The 19312-nt window shown below is 41.7% G+C and overlaps 1 protein-coding gene and 1 long non-coding RNA gene across 4 annotated transcripts; one reads left to right on the forward strand and one right to left on the reverse strand.

The window, feature by feature from the left end:
* The first annotated feature begins 6951 nt into the window (after positions 1-6951).
* LOC113564087 lies at positions 6952-7119 on the forward strand. The gene has a single exon (XM_026978866.1). The coding sequence runs from the start codon at positions 6952-6954 to the stop codon at positions 7117-7119; it is 168 nt and encodes a 55-aa protein (XP_026834667.1).
* A 2585-nt stretch (positions 7120-9704) lies between these two features.
* LOC113564088 lies at positions 9705-15574 on the reverse strand. 3 transcript variants are annotated; one of them, XR_003407780.1, is made up of 5 exons: positions 15501-15574; positions 15393-15444; positions 15115-15154; positions 14951-15054; positions 9705-9942 (listed from the first exon to the last, which is right to left on the reverse strand). It is a non-coding gene; the product is annotated as an uncharacterized LOC113564088 (long non-coding RNA). The 3 variants fall into 3 exon arrangements; XR_003407778.1 differs by having other exon boundaries at positions 9885-9942; positions 14951-15154; XR_003407779.1 differs by lacking the exon at positions 9705-9942 and adding an exon at positions 10309-10323 and having other exon boundaries at positions 14951-15154.
* Between the last annotated feature and the right edge of the window lie 3738 nt (positions 15575-19312).

The following is a 19312-nucleotide window of genomic DNA, read 5'->3' on the forward strand; positions in this document are numbered from 1 at the left end:
GAACAATTGCCCCTTACTCCAACTTACGTCTAATGACAGTGCACTTCGATCGCCCCTCAACAGAAATCAGCTGCAATTATGCTGAAAACTCAAAACTGTACTTAATTCTCAATTTTCAATGGTTCAATGGTAATCAATTTTGTAATTGAAGATTCGTTTAGAGGTTTCAAACCGCAAGCGGTTGTCTATTGTCTCTGCAGTGACCGAATGAAAAAGTTCCGTTGGATGGGCAAATGAAATTCGAGTATGTAGCTGTATGTATCTCAAACGCAAGACTTTTCAGCCGCCCCTCTCTCGTGGACTCCTACTTTTGTGTCGTTGCATCTGGCTTGTTGAACAGTTTTGTGCTCTTAATTCTTATTTAAAATTGCATGCTCATCTCTTAAGTGGGCATGCTGCACTTATTTTTATTTATTCATGCTCTCGCAGCCCCTTGTAGTTCTTTCATCTGCGTTTTCCGCTGCGTTGCTGTCTTTTAAAAGCCAAACGGGCTGGATAATTTTCTTTTTCGCTCTATCAGGGGAAAAATGTGTCTTTTATTAGTTTTGTTAGGCGACTTCAAGGCGACTGTCCTTTCTGCCAGCGCCGTGGGGCTATTTTTTAATTATTTTGTCAATGGTCTGCTTTTTTCCAGCTTTATATGTTTTCTGTCTGAAGCAGCAACGAGAAAAATTCAGCTGCCTGGCAGAAAAGTAATACTTAAAAATAGAGTTTCGGTTTGTGCTTCGCTTTTATGGTTTAGCATCTGGGAATACATTATTGATATTCCAGAGAAGGAATGCAAAGTTTAGCTATTGTATTTTATTTACAGAAATGTCTATTTAAAAAATATAATCATTTTTTATTCCATTATAGTGAAAAATATTTTCCATGGCAAAGAGATTCTAGTCATTTTGTTTATCGACAATTAAGGAAGTCTCGAAAATTCTGAAGGGATTCGGTCTGCCATTAGTTTTGCTAATGTGTATGTTAGTTTGTCTTAAAAATTAAACTCAATTTGAAAATGTCTTCGATGGCTCATTTGGTCTTAATGAAGCAATGAAAGATTGTCCTTATTGAAAAGACACATACGAAACAAATAAACAATATTTTGTTGGTTTGTGCATATGTGTACATAATGCCATTCCAAAAGTCAGGTTGTCATTTGGTTAGTGTAAATAAGCTTATGCTTACGGACAAAAAAGCTAATGTTAAATGGAATAATGATTGAGTGACATATTAGGGTCAGATTTCTAAGAACATCATGAATTTCATTAACGCAATTATTCTCATCTTTGCTTTTTACAATATTACTACGTCAATTTCTAGCACTATACAAAATTAGTTCTTCAGCAACGGTTTACAAAAACATTTACATATTCAACCGTTGCTCTCGCCTTAACAAATTGTGTAATGGGTATATGACAGTCAAGCATGGCATTCTCTCTTGCTTAAAATTTCAGCCCGCAACTAAACCTGTGAAGCTGATCAATGTTTTGACCTAACAGGGATTCAAAGGATTACACAAATGCTACACAATTGCGTAAATTGCAAAAAAAATTAATTTAGGTTTATTTAAATATATTAATAAATATTACCATAGTTGGAACGAATGAAATTGGTGCCGAATTATGTTGATATTCGATTTATGAAAGTAGCAAACGCTCAGTTGGGCTTGACTTGTAGAAAATTCGAATTGCGAAGGTACACTTGTAGCATGTGTGACAAAAACCAGATACATACTTTACCACTGTATTTGCCACTATTAAATGGCAGTCGTTTGAAATTTCTTGGGTCCGCTAAATTTTTGATTGCTTTGCTGTGCATTTTCTGGGTCAATTTTGCAGGCAGCTGCCGTTTGGCTAAAATAAACTGTGTTCACAAAGCACGGCTTTGTGTGAGCAGTCAAAGGAGAAGCAGACCGAAGTTCAGACAGAACATTATTTTTTCGGCCTTTATTGTCTGCCATTTTCTAACACTTTGCTTACTGTCTTTAACGCGGACGTTCCCTGCTAGACTGTGTACTTTTTATAACAGTTTTTGGTAGAGTTTGTTGACCCTTGTTGCAAAAAAACGGAATTTTCAAAAATGTTGAAGTCTTTAAAACTTTTTCACTTTATTATTTGTCTTTTAAATTTTTATCGGAATTTATTTTGTAAACAATGGATATGATACAAAAATTTGGGCCGCGCCCAATATAACGCCACTAAGCCGCCCACGTCCACAACTTTGATCACTTTTTTGACTTTATTTTACGTTTATTATTTTTTGCCAATTTCTATCGATATGCAAAAGGAATGTTTAATTTTCTCGTTCGTACTCCCAATAGCTGAGTAATGGGTATCTGATAGTTGAGTAAACTGACTATAGCTTTCTCTTTTGTTAAATTTGTCTTTCTATGGGAGCTGATGTTAAAAGAAGACTTAGAAAATCAGCATGAAAGGGCAAAACTATAGAAATTTAGCGCATGGGACATGTAAAATGATTAACTTAGTTTTCCTGGTTGCTGCTCCAATGATATTTTATACTAGTCTCTGATTGGCAAAGACAACTCCGTAGAACAGAGAATGCCAATTTATGTTGAAAATAAGTTAAATCATTACATTAATTAAGTTGGAGTTCCCAAGGCTGAAAGCTGTAATACTTCTCTGTAAAACTGACTGATATAAGCCAACTATTATCCACATATTACGCTTTTTAATATAACAGAAGCCCAATAATAACATTTTCAACAATGTATACTTTTTGTTCATGTTAAAATAACAACTGCAGATACTGAAAACATTAATATTGTTTGTTTGTTTGCTCAGTTTGTTTGTTAATGTTCACTTCAAATCAAAAAAAAACCTGTCTGAATATTTAGAAAATAGACATAAAAAGGGTTACTATCGGTCTAGGCCCAATTGTATGGAATTTTACCCTAAAAATCTTCATTGTTGTAAAATTTACATAATTTTGCCGTGACAAGCTCAAAGTAACTTTTTTTTTTGAAACTTAAAAGTTCTACAAGTTTTACAGTGGTACAAAATGTTCACAAATGAAATGTATATTAAGGGTAGTCGTATGCTATAGTTCAGCGTATATTTTCTTGAGTTAAAAAATTATTGAAATTATGGTGAATTTTGTTTTCGAAAATTGTATATAACTTCCATATAAATAAATACTTTTAAGTATTAAATATTAAATTAAATTATTAAATTAAATAAATAACATTTCTTGGTATGCTTTTGCATTTGTTTCATTATACATTGAAATGTATTAATAGCTACATCTATGTGTACGAACGTAGTGACGAATCGCGCCAGGAGAGTGTGCGAAAGCGACAGCTGTATATGTATACATGAACAAGTGAAAATCTGCTGTGGTTGTCCGATCAAAACGAGTGAAAGTGTACAAGTAAAAATCGAAAAACATTTTAAAGTTCTTGCCAACGTTCGCATCGAATGATGTTCGCGCACTTCAAGAGGTAAATCCCGTCTGAAGATTTTTGTTTGAAGCGCAATTATATTTTGTATTTGACCGCCTAAACAAAACATACGAAAAGCAAATTTGATAAGCTAATTATGTATTATTCCAGGTTCCCGTGGTGTCATGGCAAGTCAGCAAAGTTCGGATTTGAGCGGAAGGGAAGTGACGAGCGGCTGTTGTCACTGGTCGTGTAATTATGCTTCCATTTGGACATCAAATTTAATAGCGCCGAGCGTAGAACGAACTACTTTCATTTTGCTGAATCAGCTGGTTTTGATTTGATGGAGTGGCACTTATAAAGCACTTTTCTGGCCCAGAACACAAACAACAAGCAGAGGCATTCAGAGGCATTCAGAGGCTCGCACGCACTCCAATTTATTTGCACGGTGCGTGTGGGCAAAGACACCAAGCCCAATACCAATAAGCCACCGACCACCACCAGCACCACCACCTCCACCTCCACCACCGACAATAAACAACCAACAACCAACAACCGGGGGCAACAGACAGCGACAAAAGCAACAGTCGGCGGTGGTCTGGTGGACCGGACCGGGGAAAAAAGAAAATGGAGACTAGCCCAATATCCGAGTGTCATAGACAAGTCCACGTAAATTGTCAATAATGCTGCTCCGGCGTGGTTGTTTTCCACTTTGGCCGTGATTTGATTTTGACCCGCCCCCAACGCTTATCGCAGACGCTTGTTGACTTTTTTCTCGGCTGAGTTTATGCCAATAGCTTCTGGCCAAAATGTCACTTTTTATAGTGTTTTTATGAGCGCAGCGTATCGTTTGGCTTTTTTGCCGCTGATTTGGCCATTTCGGCCCGGCCGTGTTGTTAAGTGTGCGTCGCAACTTTCGATTAACAAAATTATTTCACTACCTAAGTGGCTAAACGAGACACTTTCCCTAACTTGCCGCTCGAAATACGTCATATTCAGACCACGTGGAAGGCCCTTCATCCGGCGGCGTGCAGATGGACTAAAGCGATTTGGTTATTCAGACGAGCATTGAATTCCTTTTGCACTCAGTCCTCGAACCAGCCAAATGGCCAAGTTAGACGGTGGCGTTTTATATTTGCGTTTGGCGCCGAGCAGATCTCTAAAGTAAATGTGCGCCGAGCATTTTAATTGCAGTCTTTTGATAAATAGCCAACCAGCGGCGAGGTGGAAGCGGCTTTCGTTGCCTAAACTACATTTGACAAGCGTCGTCAGCGTCGTCAGCGTCGTCAGCGCCGCCGTGGGTGAAAATGGCCAAAATGCCATTCAGCTTTCGCCCATTTGAAAGCATCGGCACAAAGCTGCCGTCGGCAGCAAGTCACTTGGGCATTCACTCAAAAAAACACTGCCCCAAAGAATCAATTAGCACATAAAGCCCCATGAAGGCGGGATCACGGAAAAGGCATCTTTCATCTGTCGGTGCCAATTGTACACTCTAAATACTTTAAGCCATTTTAAGGCCAAGTTTCAGCCCGGGGGATGATTGTTGCTAAAATTTTCCCGGGTGTAGGCTCAGATTCTCCCGTCTGAAGCCTGGAGTATTCAAAGCGTCGCTCTCTAACTAGCTGTGCTACCCATCTATGCAGTTGGGCGAAGCCGCAAACAAATTTTCTGGCACAAGGTCAGAGCAGTTCCTCAAACCAGCAGAGGCCGGAGCAATATTTCTATGCCCATCTATCTATCTACCTGCCCCAGCGACACATATTACGTGCCCCCCGTAGTAGTCATGCCCGTTTCAACTTGCCGCATTCAAATGCCTTTCACGGCTTCCACGGGGCAGACTTTAGCTGCAACTGCTACTCCGTTTGGGATCCGTTTGGGCTCCGTTTGGAACCCGGTCGCTGCTCAACGTGCCGCAGGGCTGGCCAATTTTCACGCCTCTCAAGGCAGTCACTAATTTTACTTTCTGGCCGGCCCAACTCCCACTCCCACTCCCAGTCCCATTCCCACTCAGCAGCAGAGTCGGTCACGCATGCGCCTTACGTAGCCCGGTCACGTTTGCTGGCGGGGGACCCGTGGTCGGCGAACTTTCGTGAAAGTTCTGTGTTGGCGAGTGCATAAATCTCGCCGCTATCTGCTGGTGCTTGGGATCTGGAGCTTGGGAGAGACCGGAGTGTTTGGGAGCCTACTCTGGTGGATGGGATCTAGACAATCGCGTTCCTGGCTACTTAGCGGATGTGTCGTCGCAGCGGTTCCCACATCAGCGGCTGCCATTGTTCTGCGGGGCACTATAAAGATGGTAATGAAATTTTCGAGTATTTCAAGAAATTTTCGACCTCTGACCTTTGGCTGGCTTGGCTGGGAACTGGGAGGGGCGGCAGCCACTGTTCTTGCCGCAAGCTGCATTAGCCCGACGGCCGTTGCGGTGGGCCAATAACGTTAATTACAAGTTATTGGCGTTTGCTGGCGCAATTACTCCCCGACTATAATTTGTTTATTTTATAACATCTGCAGCTGCGGCGACTGCGACTGCGACTGCGAATGCGACTGAAGCTCATAATAGGGCATTATAAACGCGTACGTCGTCGCATTAAAACAAACATAACAACTACGTGACTAATTATGTTGATATCAAAGTTGTTTCCCTCCCGTTTTCTACGGCATTAAAGTTCATTCCCTTCTGGGCGCGTTTATGCGAGCGCGGAAGAAAGTGAAATTAATGTTAAGTACGCGTGAAGCATGTGAGTTCGCTGCGGGCTTAGAAACAGTTTGGGCCTTGAAACTTGTTTCTGATTTAGTTGAAATAAATTAACAAACTGCTGGGGGGATTAGCCGGAATAAGAACTAGCGAAAACTGCAAAGACACAGCCCCCAATCCAGGCCCTTTGCGTGGGCTCAGCAGGCCGAAGGTTCAGTCAACCCGGTTTGGTAAGCTTTCCACGCTGCCCCTTGATTGAATTTAACTGAAAACAAGACTCTTTTTCGACGATTTGCAGCCAGAATTTTGCTCAACCACATCGTCAGTAGTGCGCATAAAAAATAGCTGCACGTATTTTGGTAAAAACCGCGCACAGAAAAGCAGCTACAGCAAACGAAACTACAACTAAAACGCGACCAGACAATAAAAAAGTGAAAAACACTATGCAAATGGCCCTTTCCGTTTCCCGCCGCCTCTGCACTGCCAAGTGCATGAGAAAATATACGAAACAGAAACTAGACGCTGACAAACTGGAGAATGGAAACCGAAAGTGCGTAATTAATTTCTTTTTCATTGGAGCCGGCTCCAAATGCTAAGCAGACGTGCCATCCCTAGGTGGCATGGGTGGCCATTTAGGCGGATCTGAGTGAAGAGAGACCGCTGGGCACAGGATGCACAGTCCCCCTCAAAATAAATTGGAAAAGTGCTAGATTTAATACAATTTTTACAGGGACAGAGCGGCATCCTAAGGACATTTAAGTCCCAGCGCACACAGACTCGCACATGGCACTCACACCAGCTCAGACACCCACTCAGGCACACACCCACCACACACACGACCTAAAACAACAACCAACAAGGGGCACAACTGATGTGCGGTTTTGGTTTCATGGCTTACGGCTTTGATTGCTGTCATCGCTCAATTGATTTTTCACTAATGCCGTCGATTGGCAAACCCAAAACCGAAATAAAAGTGAAATGCAAAGCATTAAAAACAGAAGAACTTAAACGCCAAAATAAACAATTTGTCGAACAGTGACGTGTGTGTGCGATTTCGAAGCAAACAATACATAAAAATCGCCGAAAAGAAAGGAAAGAGCTTATGTTTGACATGAAATTAAATCGCATTCGAAATGGGAACATGTTCCATGGCGAACAATAAAACTAAAATAGGATTAGTTGCGGTCCGTGCTTAATTTCACAGTGCGAAATGCAGGCCTGGTTCGGATGGGTTTCGTAGAATAATGCGAAAAGTGAAAACAAACAAAAAGCGTTACAGATACGCTTCCACATGGCAGCGGAAAAATTAAATCAAACCATTGTCGGGAGATTGGGCCACTTTAAAAGAACTTTAAAATTTCTTTACTCGTTACTCGTCGAGTAGACTAGATTTGTTGAATAGTATGTGACAGTGTGTCCGCCTGTCCGTATGAGCGCCTCCATCTCAGGAACTCTTAAAGCTAGAAAGTTGAGATCATGCATGCAGAGTTCAAATGTTACCCCGCCCACTTGAACGCCCACAAAACGGCCGAATCCAGCCAACCACGTCCACACTTTTGAAAAATGTTTTGATATTTTGCCATTGCACGTGCCAAAGAGTTTTTACGCAAATTAATTAAAATTTACAAGTCTAATAAAAGAAATGGAAATAAATATATTTTTCAAAACTGTGGCATAGCCGTTTCTTTGCGGCTTGTGGGCGTTAGAGTGGGCGTGGCAACTTTTTGGCAAATCGATAGAAAATTACAAGACTACGAACAAAATGAAGAAATATCTAAAAAATATCTATCTAAAAATATTAAAAAAAGTAACTGTGCCAGTTTTGGGCGGTTTGTGGGCGTGGTAACAAATTTGCGCTGCGTCTATGTCTCTGCGTTCCTCATCTATAAGACATCTAATGACTTTCTAGCGTCTATAGTTGCTTAGAAGTCGACGTTCATACGGACGGACAAACAGACGCACAGACGGACGGACGGACGGACAGACGGACGGACGGACATGGCCAGATCGACTCGGCTATTAATCCTGATCAGTAATACATATACTTTATATAGTCGGAAACCCTTCCTTCTATCTCTTGTATACTTTTCAACGAATCTAATATACCCTTTTACTCTACGAGTAACGGGTATAAACATTTTTAGATTTTTTTTCGTTTTATTATTTGATTTTTTAATTTCTATCGGTACCAAGAACATTTTGGCCAAAACTGTCACGCCCACACTTTTGAAACATTTTTTAACTTTCTACCAATACTCCAGAAATCGTTGAAGTTTCTCGTTCGCGCTTCCACTAGCGAATAGACCCGAAGGATAGCGAAATTATGTATACATCGTCTCTGGGTGTGAGTTCCTATGCATTTCAGCACTTCCCAAATGGTATTTTCAGATGGGCCCTGAGTCGAGTCGGAGCAGTTCATAAGATACCGTGACGTCCTGCCCTGGGAGCAAATGTGTCGCAGGCTTGCCGCTCTGAACTAGAACAGTGGTTAGATGTGATTGCGTTGCTTTCGATATCAGAAAGGTTCGACCACTAGATGGTGGCAGTTTATAAGCACACTTTAAAATGAACGCACTCGCCACTGGCCACTTAGAAAGGAACACACATCGCTCGGATCAACCAACATTTGGTGGCCTTCGCGGCGACGCTGGTTCCGTGCATCAGCATTGAATTTGTCTGGTTGCTCGCAAATCTTCGGGCAGCACAGCAGCAGCCGCTCCGAGCTCAGCTATCTGCGGAAATTTGCTCAGTTACTTTTGCGCAATCCCCAAATCCCAGTTCAATTTTATCTATGTATCTATCTGAAACTGCTTGGCAAATAGCAAGCTCTTGGCTCAGTCCCTCTGTCTCTCTGTGTGCAGGTTGAATGGAACTGTTGACGCAAATGGACAACAAAGCCCGGCACTCAGCAACCCTGCTCTATTCTTTGCAGCTGCCCAACTAGTGATTGTGGCTAAAGGGAAATGCATGGTTCGTTTAATGGCAACTGGGCTTGAATTCATGTTTATTGCATTTTGCCTCGTTCTGTGGCAAACAAATACTAACTGATACCAGCAACCTGCCCTTGCGATCTGCTCGGCGCTTTTAAAAGGTAGTTCTGCGCCCTGCTTAATTCCTGTATTCGTTCATCCTTTCATTTGGCCCAGGAGAATGCCTGGCAAAGGCCTCCCTCAAAGCCGCCGCCTCTGTGTTGTTGCTTTAAAATGTAGCTTTGCTTGTGTAAACAGGTACTTGATTGGCTGACCTCAACACCCCTCCACCGCCAGCTCCACCGCCACCGCCATCTCCACCCACCTGCAATTTGCACATGGCGTATGGCTTTGAATGGGAGATGTGTGCTGGTCGCCTTTGTTTGCCTAGATTGATGCTAGCTACGACCTATACCCTCTCCCAAGAACTGTGTTACTGCTCATCCATTCATGCTTCTTTTTATTTAGTTATCCAGACCGCAGGCAAATACGAATGGGTACCGGTGCTCTTGTCGGGGCAGCAAGGAGACGAAAAGTTGATTTGGCATCGGTGCGTATGAGCAATGCGTCCGTCTGCTTGTCAATTAGGCTGGTTTGTGCATAGAACGCAGCTTACAAGCTTGTAAGCAATCGATTTGTACTTCCACCTTCCCACCTAATTTCACTTGCATTCGCCGAGCTACTATCGAGCTTCTTTTTTATTTGTTTCCTGTGCCGTCGTTTCCTGTGCCGACTGGGTGGTGTGTAAGCTGACTACACATCCTTCGGGGAGTGGCACAAAGCAGGCCTTTTGCCGCACAGCTTACGGACCTTCCTTTGTACTTCGGCGGCGCATTTTTATGTGCATATTATTATCCATCATGTTCCGGAGAGCCAACGATTGTCAGTGGTTCCTACGATGCATCGGAAAGGAAATTCACAGGAATATCATATTTTTTTTACGATTTGAATGTGAGCCATGTAATGTGCGCCATCCAATTCAGCTTTTCGGATCTCGAGGTATAGTATCCGTGGTCTCTGAGCTCCTTGGCTTATCAATGCTCGCGCAATGGTATTAGTTCAAACTCAGTCCCTAGAAACTGCTCACAACTTAAGTATATCTAGGTCTGTTCAGGATGCTTGAGTACTGAATCCACGAACTACACAAGGGATGCAGTTTCGTTTTCAATATTTTAGTACAGAGCGCAGCAGTTGACGTTCTATGTCGTGCAGAAGGTGGTGGCCAAAGGTAAATTTAACCGCACATTGGCAAGCATTTCACTATTAATTATTTACTGAAGAGGCAGGAAGGACAATATTAATTTTCCATTTTCGTTTCCAATTAAGATTGCTGCTCAAAGGAAAAAGAGTTTCAGTGGAGCAATAAAGGCGACATAAATAATATCTGATGATAAGGCGAGTGGAGCTCTTGGGATGGAACGCATTTCAGCAGTGCTATATGAATATTCGATTAATTGGCAGGCCAATGAAGCCATAAAATTAGAAATCACAGAGAGAAAAAGCATGGATTTGACTATTTGTTTTATATACGTTTACTTAGATATTGCTTCCCATTCGGCATGCTCGAATGGCCAGTCGGAGACAAAGAGTGTGGCATTGGCCAGGATGTCTATCCAAAGCACCAGCAGCTTTGGCAACAGCTCAATTATTCCAACTTGGCCTCGGCCAAGCATTTCTTAATAATGGCTGAAAATCATAGGAAATAGGGGATCTGCCAAGAATGGCAATTCCAAAAGTTTTCCGTTCACATCTTTGGCTTTTATTTGGGTGCATAAAAATTTGCAAGCTAATTTTTTAGCTCGGCTGTAAAAAATAAAAAGTGGGACCAAATGAAAAGCGAAGCAAGAGGGATGAGATTGGAAGAGCAGAGAATGAGATTTTTGCAGAGCCAAGGAAAAACTTTAAAAAGACCGCTATGTGAATTGACAAGAACTTGGCAAAGTTTACTATATATAAATGCTTATAGATGATTTTACTGCCGAAACAATAAATTAACACTGAGGCTGTCGAACAAACAGCGCGTCGGTAAACTGGAATGAAATCCAAGCTTCAAATAGTATTTATTTAAAGCTTACATGTGTGGTTATAAAAAAATCGGTTTTATTGGCGTCTTAAAAGTTTGCCCGTTTGTACGAATTTTTTTCGCATACCCAATGTGCAGATCAAGAAAATAAATTTTTTCCCGACCCTCCCAATCCGGAAAACGCCGTTCACCAATGAACATCAAAAGTCAACCGAAAAGCACGAAAGCAAAAGAGTTTTCAGCCGTTACAGCCATCTCCTCGCAACTTCGTTCGCTGGAATTTCGATTTCCCCGTCGCCGGCCCCTGGGAATATTTCACTAAATCGCCCGTAATCAATCAGTGGCAAATTAAATTTTTCCGTGCCAGCTTTGATTAAGAATAAGCAGTGCACCTACCGGGAACAAGAGCCCGGATGAGCGTTCGATGTGTCTGTCACGAAGTAGGAGCTGCAAAGTATCTCCTTATTCCCGAGGTACAAGAGTCTGGTCACTGTGTCCTCCCCAAAGCAGACCTCTTATGCGCCGATTCAGCCTTGTTTAGCACCCCAAACTCGACACCGGATTAATAAACGTGCCCCGAGCCAATAGGCCCACAAGCGCCGTTTACCACCCGCTGACTGCCATTTATTATACTAGCCATAGACGTCGCCACGGTGCCCGCAAGGCCGAGGGTGTGTGAAAAATTTTATTGCATACATTTAGCCCGTCAGCGTAATTTCTCTTTTTCGGGAGATTGGGGACGTTGCGCGTTGCGTGAAGTTTATTTGCTGTCGGGACGCTCTGACGAATGTGCATCCCCTCCAGGATATGGAGCATTTTCCAGGAATATTTGTGCGAAAATGGGCGGCAATTTAAAGAAAAGCAATGTAATGTTTCATTACTGGGTGTGGTCTCATCTACTTTCCACATAAACACCGAGACCAAGTAGTTAGCCACGTCTCCCACGTAAATAAAACTCCTAGTCAAGATGATGAATTGTATTGACGAGTCTTTTGGGATCGTTTTTTCTTACCTAATGTACAAGCCATGCTTTTTCTTCTACTGCAAATTTAAATGGACCTTTTTTGGTCGGTTTTTTTCGGCTTTCAATTCTTTTTACTGTCCGAAGTGGAGAGTCAGTTAATTGGTCAATTAGAGCAATTTACTTGTTTCTCACGTCCTTCGTCCTTAATTTAGGATAAGCTCACCAGTCACCAGAAAAGCTAAAGTTGCAAGTGGTAGCTGATGTCATCACAAGTTCATATAGTTCATGTCAGTTGATATTTATGTGCGGAATTAAAAGAAGGGCGTCACTACTACATCCTCTTCTCTTTGAGTCAATAAAAAAAGTTGTATTAACCAATAACCAATTAATCGATTAGCTTCTTGCACATCTCCATCTCTCCCGTACTGTCAGGTGAGTAAGTAATCTTCAGTTAGCTTAAGCATGGCGTCAAACACTGATATGAGGAACTGCTATGGAACTGCTATATTTCAACATATTTGAAAATTGTAGGCGTGTGATTTCGTGTGAGTAAGAGCCAGAAAACTGAGATTAAACATACATATTCTAGTGACGCCTATTTTTAAAATCCGACTATCAGACCTAACCTATAAGTCAATCAAAAATTTCAAGCAATCGCTCTCGAACTTCAATAAGCAAAGTAATAGGTATCTCAAAGTCGCGGAACTTGACCATTTGCTCTTGTTTTACTTTTTATCTTAATATACGGCACCGCCTCCCAGTCAGTAGATTTAAAATATAACGTAAATAATATAATATAACATCAAGCTAACTCCCAAAGGTTCGTAAATCAATGACAGCAGAATAGCAATAGTTCACTATTTAAATTTTCTCGGAGAAGTTCTTTGTTCAGCTGGGCAGCGATAGGAAACATACATACATACATTGATCATTCTTAAGTGTATGATATGGTTACTGAATTGTCTTCTCTTGGTGTACTGTAAAATATATTCCACAAGCTCATCCCGACATTGTGGGCGGTCCTCACTTATGTTTCATGCTAATATTTATTAATAGTTTTTGATAATACTCAGCACTTTTTTCACCTTCCATCGGTGTTTCTCCTCATAGTATTTTATAATACTGAGCACTTTTCCCATCTTCTATCGGTGTTTCTCCTCACGGTGGCGCAAACAGAAGGATCCCAGCTACTCCATTGCAAACTAAGTCACCACTAAATCAAAAGTAAAAGCTACCCGCTCACTGTCCAGGAATCAGTGCACTCTTTGAATTGCGGCAGTCGCTACGTGAGAAGGCTGTCTTTCAAATTTATGAACTCTTGGCATGCCAAGTCGGAGGCTCGAGACGAAAAAGTTGGAAAGAACTCGTTGACGTCCACAGGTCGAGCGGAAGTAGTGGCCTATAATGGCTCAAACTTAAATTATGCGGCAAGAGAACGGAAGCGAAGGACCAACGCAGCTCAAGCCAGAGCATTGGGAATGACATGCGGACATCCGACATAGGTCAGAAACCAAAGAGCAGCATGCTAAGCACTTGGGCCCAACCTAGACGTCTCGCACCACTCCCGACCGCCGACTCCCGCCCTGTCCATTGGCTTTATCAATTATGCAAATGGCAAATTTAACACCTCAGCAACGCGGCACATACGACAGTGCAGTTCAGATGCACTGAGTGGGGCTCTGCTGGCTTAAATTGGGCGGGGAAGGACTCTAGCGACGTCATTGGCCATAAATCGTTGTCCTGGAAGTGCAGTGGTGCGACGTTGGGAGATCGGGAATATATTTAAAGTACTTTGGTCCTCTGGCGGTATGTTGAAGTGCTGTGGCTGCTCAACGCTGGCTGACCTAACCACGCTGTTTAACTTTACGCTGTTAAACGGCGTTCCGGAAATCACGGCAAAGTGGATTTTTCCGTGAAACATAAAAGGAAAGCTCCCTCTGTCAATTAATGCAAACCCGCCGTGGAGTCGGGCAAAGCCAGGAGCACTTAATACTGGAGAGATCAGGACGAACCTGCTGAACTGGACATGAGAGCAGGGAAAAAATGAAGATGAAGTTGATTACGTGGTGAAATATTTTATGCGAATGCGAAAATGAAACACAAACGGCCAGCGGGCTATTAATTTATATGCACGTGCGAAAGCGAAAGAAAACCGCCTGAGTCTTAATACTTTTTCATAATACTCTGTCGCTTTGCTAGCATAAGCATTTGTTTTATTCCGGCCACACCCACATTTTCGACGAACTCCGTCAGCTGCTGCTAAGGTTTCAGGCTTTTCGTGTCCTGCTGAGCGCAGCACAAATGCCTTCGCTTATAATATTAAAATAGCCGGAAGCGGAAATTCAAAACGCCACTGCACCAACGTGTATCAGTACGTATGCATCCACAAGGGCTGCGGGGAGTAGGGGCTTTTACATATTTGATTACGTAGGAGAACCTTAAGGAACCCCTTGCATGTGGCAAAGTATTTATGAAAGTTGCACGCAGGCATTCCGAAAAAAGCGTCCTGCAGCCCAGACGAACTCCCTAGTCCAGTACGGGCTCTGATCCTGAATGCAGCTCAAATAAGGAGCCCACCCTACAGAAGCCCGGCAAGAGCCTTTTGTTTATATGCCCTGCAACAAATTATGAGTGCAGAATGTCGAAGGCTTCCTGGCGAGTGGTTGAATTATGGCAGCTTGTTGGCATAACATGCACGCGCCTGTAAGGCAGTCGAGGCTGGAGGAACTCGCCTGTAGTACAGCGAAAAAGGCACGGTCGAGTTCAACGACTGGAAATGGAATGGACGGACTTAGACGGACCCATTATGAGTAGTTATTTGATGCGACTCTGCTCTAAATGCACAAATAGCGCGTCAAGGTCATTCCAAATGACATGCTAGAACCATCTGACATAACATGACATTGATACCTACCGAGGCAATTACATTCCGCTCTGCGACTCCAAGGTCCTGGTATACCTTCTCTGGTCCTGTTTCCAGTTGGCTGTGTGTTGGGCATCAGATGCAGAAAGATGCAACTTCAATATCCCGTTTATTAAAATAAACGATTTCGGGTCGGCCAGTTTATTTTTACTTACATATTTATGCGACTATCTGCATGATTTTAGGAAGGACGCACTATAAAAGGACGCAATAAATCCAAGGGAGAATAAGTTGAATTTCTCTACTATTAGATTCCCATTACCCGGCTAAAACGAGTGCGAGGGAGATTAGGCGACTCTCTGACGCCCAACCATGCTAATCCCTAAAACTTTAATTATACCCATTACTCGTCGAGTGTAAGATATAAAAGATTCGTTGAAACTATAAAACAGCTAGAAGGAAGCGTTTTCGACCCTATAAATTGCATACATACATTCTTGATCACTAGCAGAGTCGATCTCGCCATGTCCGCCCGTATTGTAGGTCTGTAATTCTTTGTATTTTATTTTATTTAATTTTTACACAAAATCACCCAACTTACTTTTTTTGAACGCCGACCAGAAGTAGTGATCCCAGATCTCTCCTATCGATCTGTCTGTAACTCGAATCGATAGTATCGATGTACAAAGGTTGCTTATTTTCTAATATAATGTTCACACTTAATGTTCCTACATACAATAAGGTATTTCTACTACATATGTATCAACGTCGAGTTCTGCGGTACTTTAAAAGCTATTGAGAAAATTTGAGATTGGACACGCAGCGCAAGTTTGTTAACTAATTTGTATCAACAATTCTGTCTACTCTAACATCCACAAACCTTCCACAACTGAATCTTTTGAAAAAATTTTTGATCACTTGTAATTTTATTATTATGTTTTCCCCAAATTTCTATCCATGTGGCAGAAAATAGTGGAAATTTCTCGTTCGCAATTCCACTAGCTGAGTAACGGGTATCTGATAGTCGAGAAACTGGACTTAGCGTTCTCTCTTGATTACTCTACAAGATTAGGCATTCTGCTGGGTGACGTAATATGGTGCTAGCAAATTACTCTGCTCGAAAGCTGTTTGCTTCAACTCATTAATTATTCCACTCTTGCCATTTTGGACCGAATCTTGCCGATGAGTCTTAAACATCAGGGACCCAAAAGGGCTGTGAAAGGGTATGTGCGTCTAAGTGAATTACGGCATAGACGTGATGATGCACTTTTAGCAAACCCCGATGATAACTTTTTTCAGCACTTGCTCTCAATACTCAAATGTGCAATAAAATATGTGAAAAAATATTCCCTCTACTACTGGGATGGTCAGCTTGTAAATGGTTTTTGGCTTTACTTTATGAGGGGGTTCACGCCTCATCCGCAACCTTCTCCCGAAGCTCCCCGGCGTTCCTGCTCTCGACATCGTTTCTGCTGCTGTTACCACTTTTTATTTCCTCAATGCTGTGCACGGTTGCATCATCAATTATGCTTATCAAAACAGTGGAGGGCTAAACTTTTGCTGGCCAACTGCTGCCCGAGTGGGAATCCAGACACACCGCCCCAGCCCTACACGCCCTATCCACGCCCCATCCACGCCCCTTAACCGATGCCCTTCCCGATGACCCAACAACGGCTGCAAGTGATTTGAGTGCACTCGACAGGTAATAAATATGAAGTGCTAAACACGAGATATGCGCATTTTTCTGCCTGCAAAACTTTCGCCACAATGTGGCCAGCTATATAACTATATTGAAAAAGCTTTTAAACAATTGGCGTGGGTACGGGCGGGGCAACCATGGATTTACAACCACTCGAAGTTCAAAAGGCAAATATAGATAAAATTGTCGACAGAAGGGGTACAAGGTCAAATACACGGGCGGGCTTCTGCTTAGCTGAACGGACCTGAGCTGTATGGAGTTCAGTCCCGTATTTTCCAATCAATTAAAGGTGGTAGGGAAAAGAAGGTACGCAGCGCGAGTAGCGAGCATGTGTGGCACAGATTGCACAACAATGCACAATAATTTCTAACATCACCGGAAAACATGATGACTTACCGCCGTCGCTCAAAAAGTAGAGTACACGCTCACCAGCGCGCACCTTGTGACCATGGAGCGTATGCGCAATTTGAATGATTGTTTTTCGTTCTAGCCACGTGGGATTGGCAAGTGTGTTGATTACAGTTATTGCAAGTATTTGCAAATTTATTGTGTGCACTTTAGTCTTTTCAACTGTGATTAATGTGGCTTTACATTTTCCAAGTCGTTATTTCTCCCTAATGAATTAAAAAACATGAAGGAACGCTATAGTTGAGTGCCTCTAATATATGATGATTTTCATTCTCAAAAGAAACATCCCTCTATATCTATTTTTTAATGCTGCTTAATATTTAATGTTAACAGCATACTTTTAGGCTTTTCTAGTTAAAACAAGAGAGAATACTATAGTCGAGTTGCCCGACTATCAGATACCCGTTACTTACCTATGGAAAGTCATACAATTTTACACCTCGGTATACACCAGTTTTTTTAAAACATATAATTTCGGTTTTAATGTGATAAGAATTGGATGACCCTATTATGTAGCCGCAACAGAAACAGAAAAATGTATGTAAGGTATTAAAACAAATATCATTGGGTCCTTGTTTTTAATTAAGCCATGATTTTATGTGGTACATACTTTTTTACTGTAAGAGTTCGGCTTAGCAAAAATAGCTTACTTCTTGTTATAGTTACTTTAGGGAATTTAAGTATAAAAGATTATAGCACAGCATTTTTGGAAACATTTAACTGTCGAACAATATATTAATAACGGCTTTGCACAGAAATGACGTGCTTATTTAATAACATTTTGTTGAACATTTTAGGAAGGAATATTTATTCAATATTTAATCAATGTACATCGCCCATTTCTTTCTACATTATATTGATGCCCATAATTTAAATGGGTCTGAACAAATAATAAAATATAACAAATTTAAATATTATCCAAATATGTGTGTAGGCGTTACTATAATTTACAGCTTTTATAGTTTCCCAGAGATCTGGACGTTCTTACGGAGGGACGGGCGGATAGAAGGACATAGCCAGACGATGGACATGTTTATATGTGTATAATTATTTCCCATAATGTCAAAAAATTTTTTATTTTCGCCATCTTGTTAATGAAAGCCTTATACTGACAAATACAAAGAATGTACCAAAGCCGACAAGTAGTTTTAGTTAAAGACATTGGCAACATATTCTAGGTTTATGACAGCGTAAGCGCTAAAACATGCTCTTGTTTAGTTAAAAAAAAATTAAAAGTGTAAAGAAATTAGTTTTGGGTATAAAACAAAAGAACACGCTGGAGTAGATTTTCTCGACCTTAAGATTCCCGTTACCAAAGACACTAGAATAATTCTAGTGTCTGCCGTTACTCAGCTATTGGGAGTGCTTGGAAATATATAAAATTTGTTTTGGTATAGGGATAGAAATTGGCAAGAATAATAAATAAATAATATTAGTAAAATACAAAAAATTAAATAATTTTGTAAAGTTTGGCCGGGAGCTTCAAGCTCAAAGGTAGTATGGAAATGATAGCACCGCGTCCTAACGCCGCGTAATATCCAAAAGTAAACCATTTAACAATTTTATTATTTAAAAAACTGAAAATCGTTATTTCCCATAAATGAACAGGTAAGCGATTTAATGGCGGATTCGGAAAGAGCCGAGTACGGAGCTGTGGTGTCGGTGAATGTGGTTCTGCTTATCCTGTCAGCCATCAAACTTAATGCATCGTAAAATTCGATTATTTAATATTTTTTCACTTAGCCATACATTGGTGTTGAGTCCTGAGCTTTTAAGCAAACAGGCGACCAAAAGCCTGAATTACAGCTGTCACCGTGTGGCTGCATGTGTTGTGTACGGGCACAGCGCATATGGGTGGTGGCGTTCGCAAAATTTCCGTTCATCGAGGCGGCAGGCTGGCGCTGAAATTAGACTTCCACATTTGGAGGGCTCGAGGCTTAGACTTTCGTGCAAAACTTTTTAATCAAAACGGCAAATCGAAAATAAAAATGGCAAAGTTTTCAATCTCCCAAACGTCGAAGTCTTTAGACGCACTCAACTCGGAGCTGTCAACAGCCAATTTCGACAGCCCATTTGGCTGCCCCAATGAAGGAATGCGCCGTTGAGTTTGTGGTCTCGGTTCTGGTTCTGGCCCGCTTGGAGTGGCTTGGCAGGACTTTCTCGGTGTGTGTACACTATAATTTCTTGTTGAAAGTCTCCATTACTTTTGCAGTTCAATGTTTTACTTTTGAGCCTCCACCCATTGACCCAGGTCCGCGTTGGCACTTGTGCATGGCAAATTTACCAGGGGTTCATTTGATTTGCCG

Source organism: Drosophila erecta, unplaced genomic scaffold (genome assembly GCF_003286155.1).
Source record: "Drosophila erecta strain 14021-0224.00,06,07 unplaced genomic scaffold, DereRS2 tig00000055-arrow-pilon, whole genome shotgun sequence".
In the NCBI taxonomy this organism is placed as follows: domain Eukaryota; kingdom Metazoa; phylum Arthropoda; class Insecta; order Diptera; family Drosophilidae; genus Drosophila; species Drosophila erecta.

Excerpts from the sequence above, each read along its gene's own strand:
- LOC113564087 (XM_026978866.1), top strand. The coding sequence starts at position 6,952 with ATGTGCGGTTTTGGTTTCATGGCTTACGGCTTTGATTGCTGTCATCGC.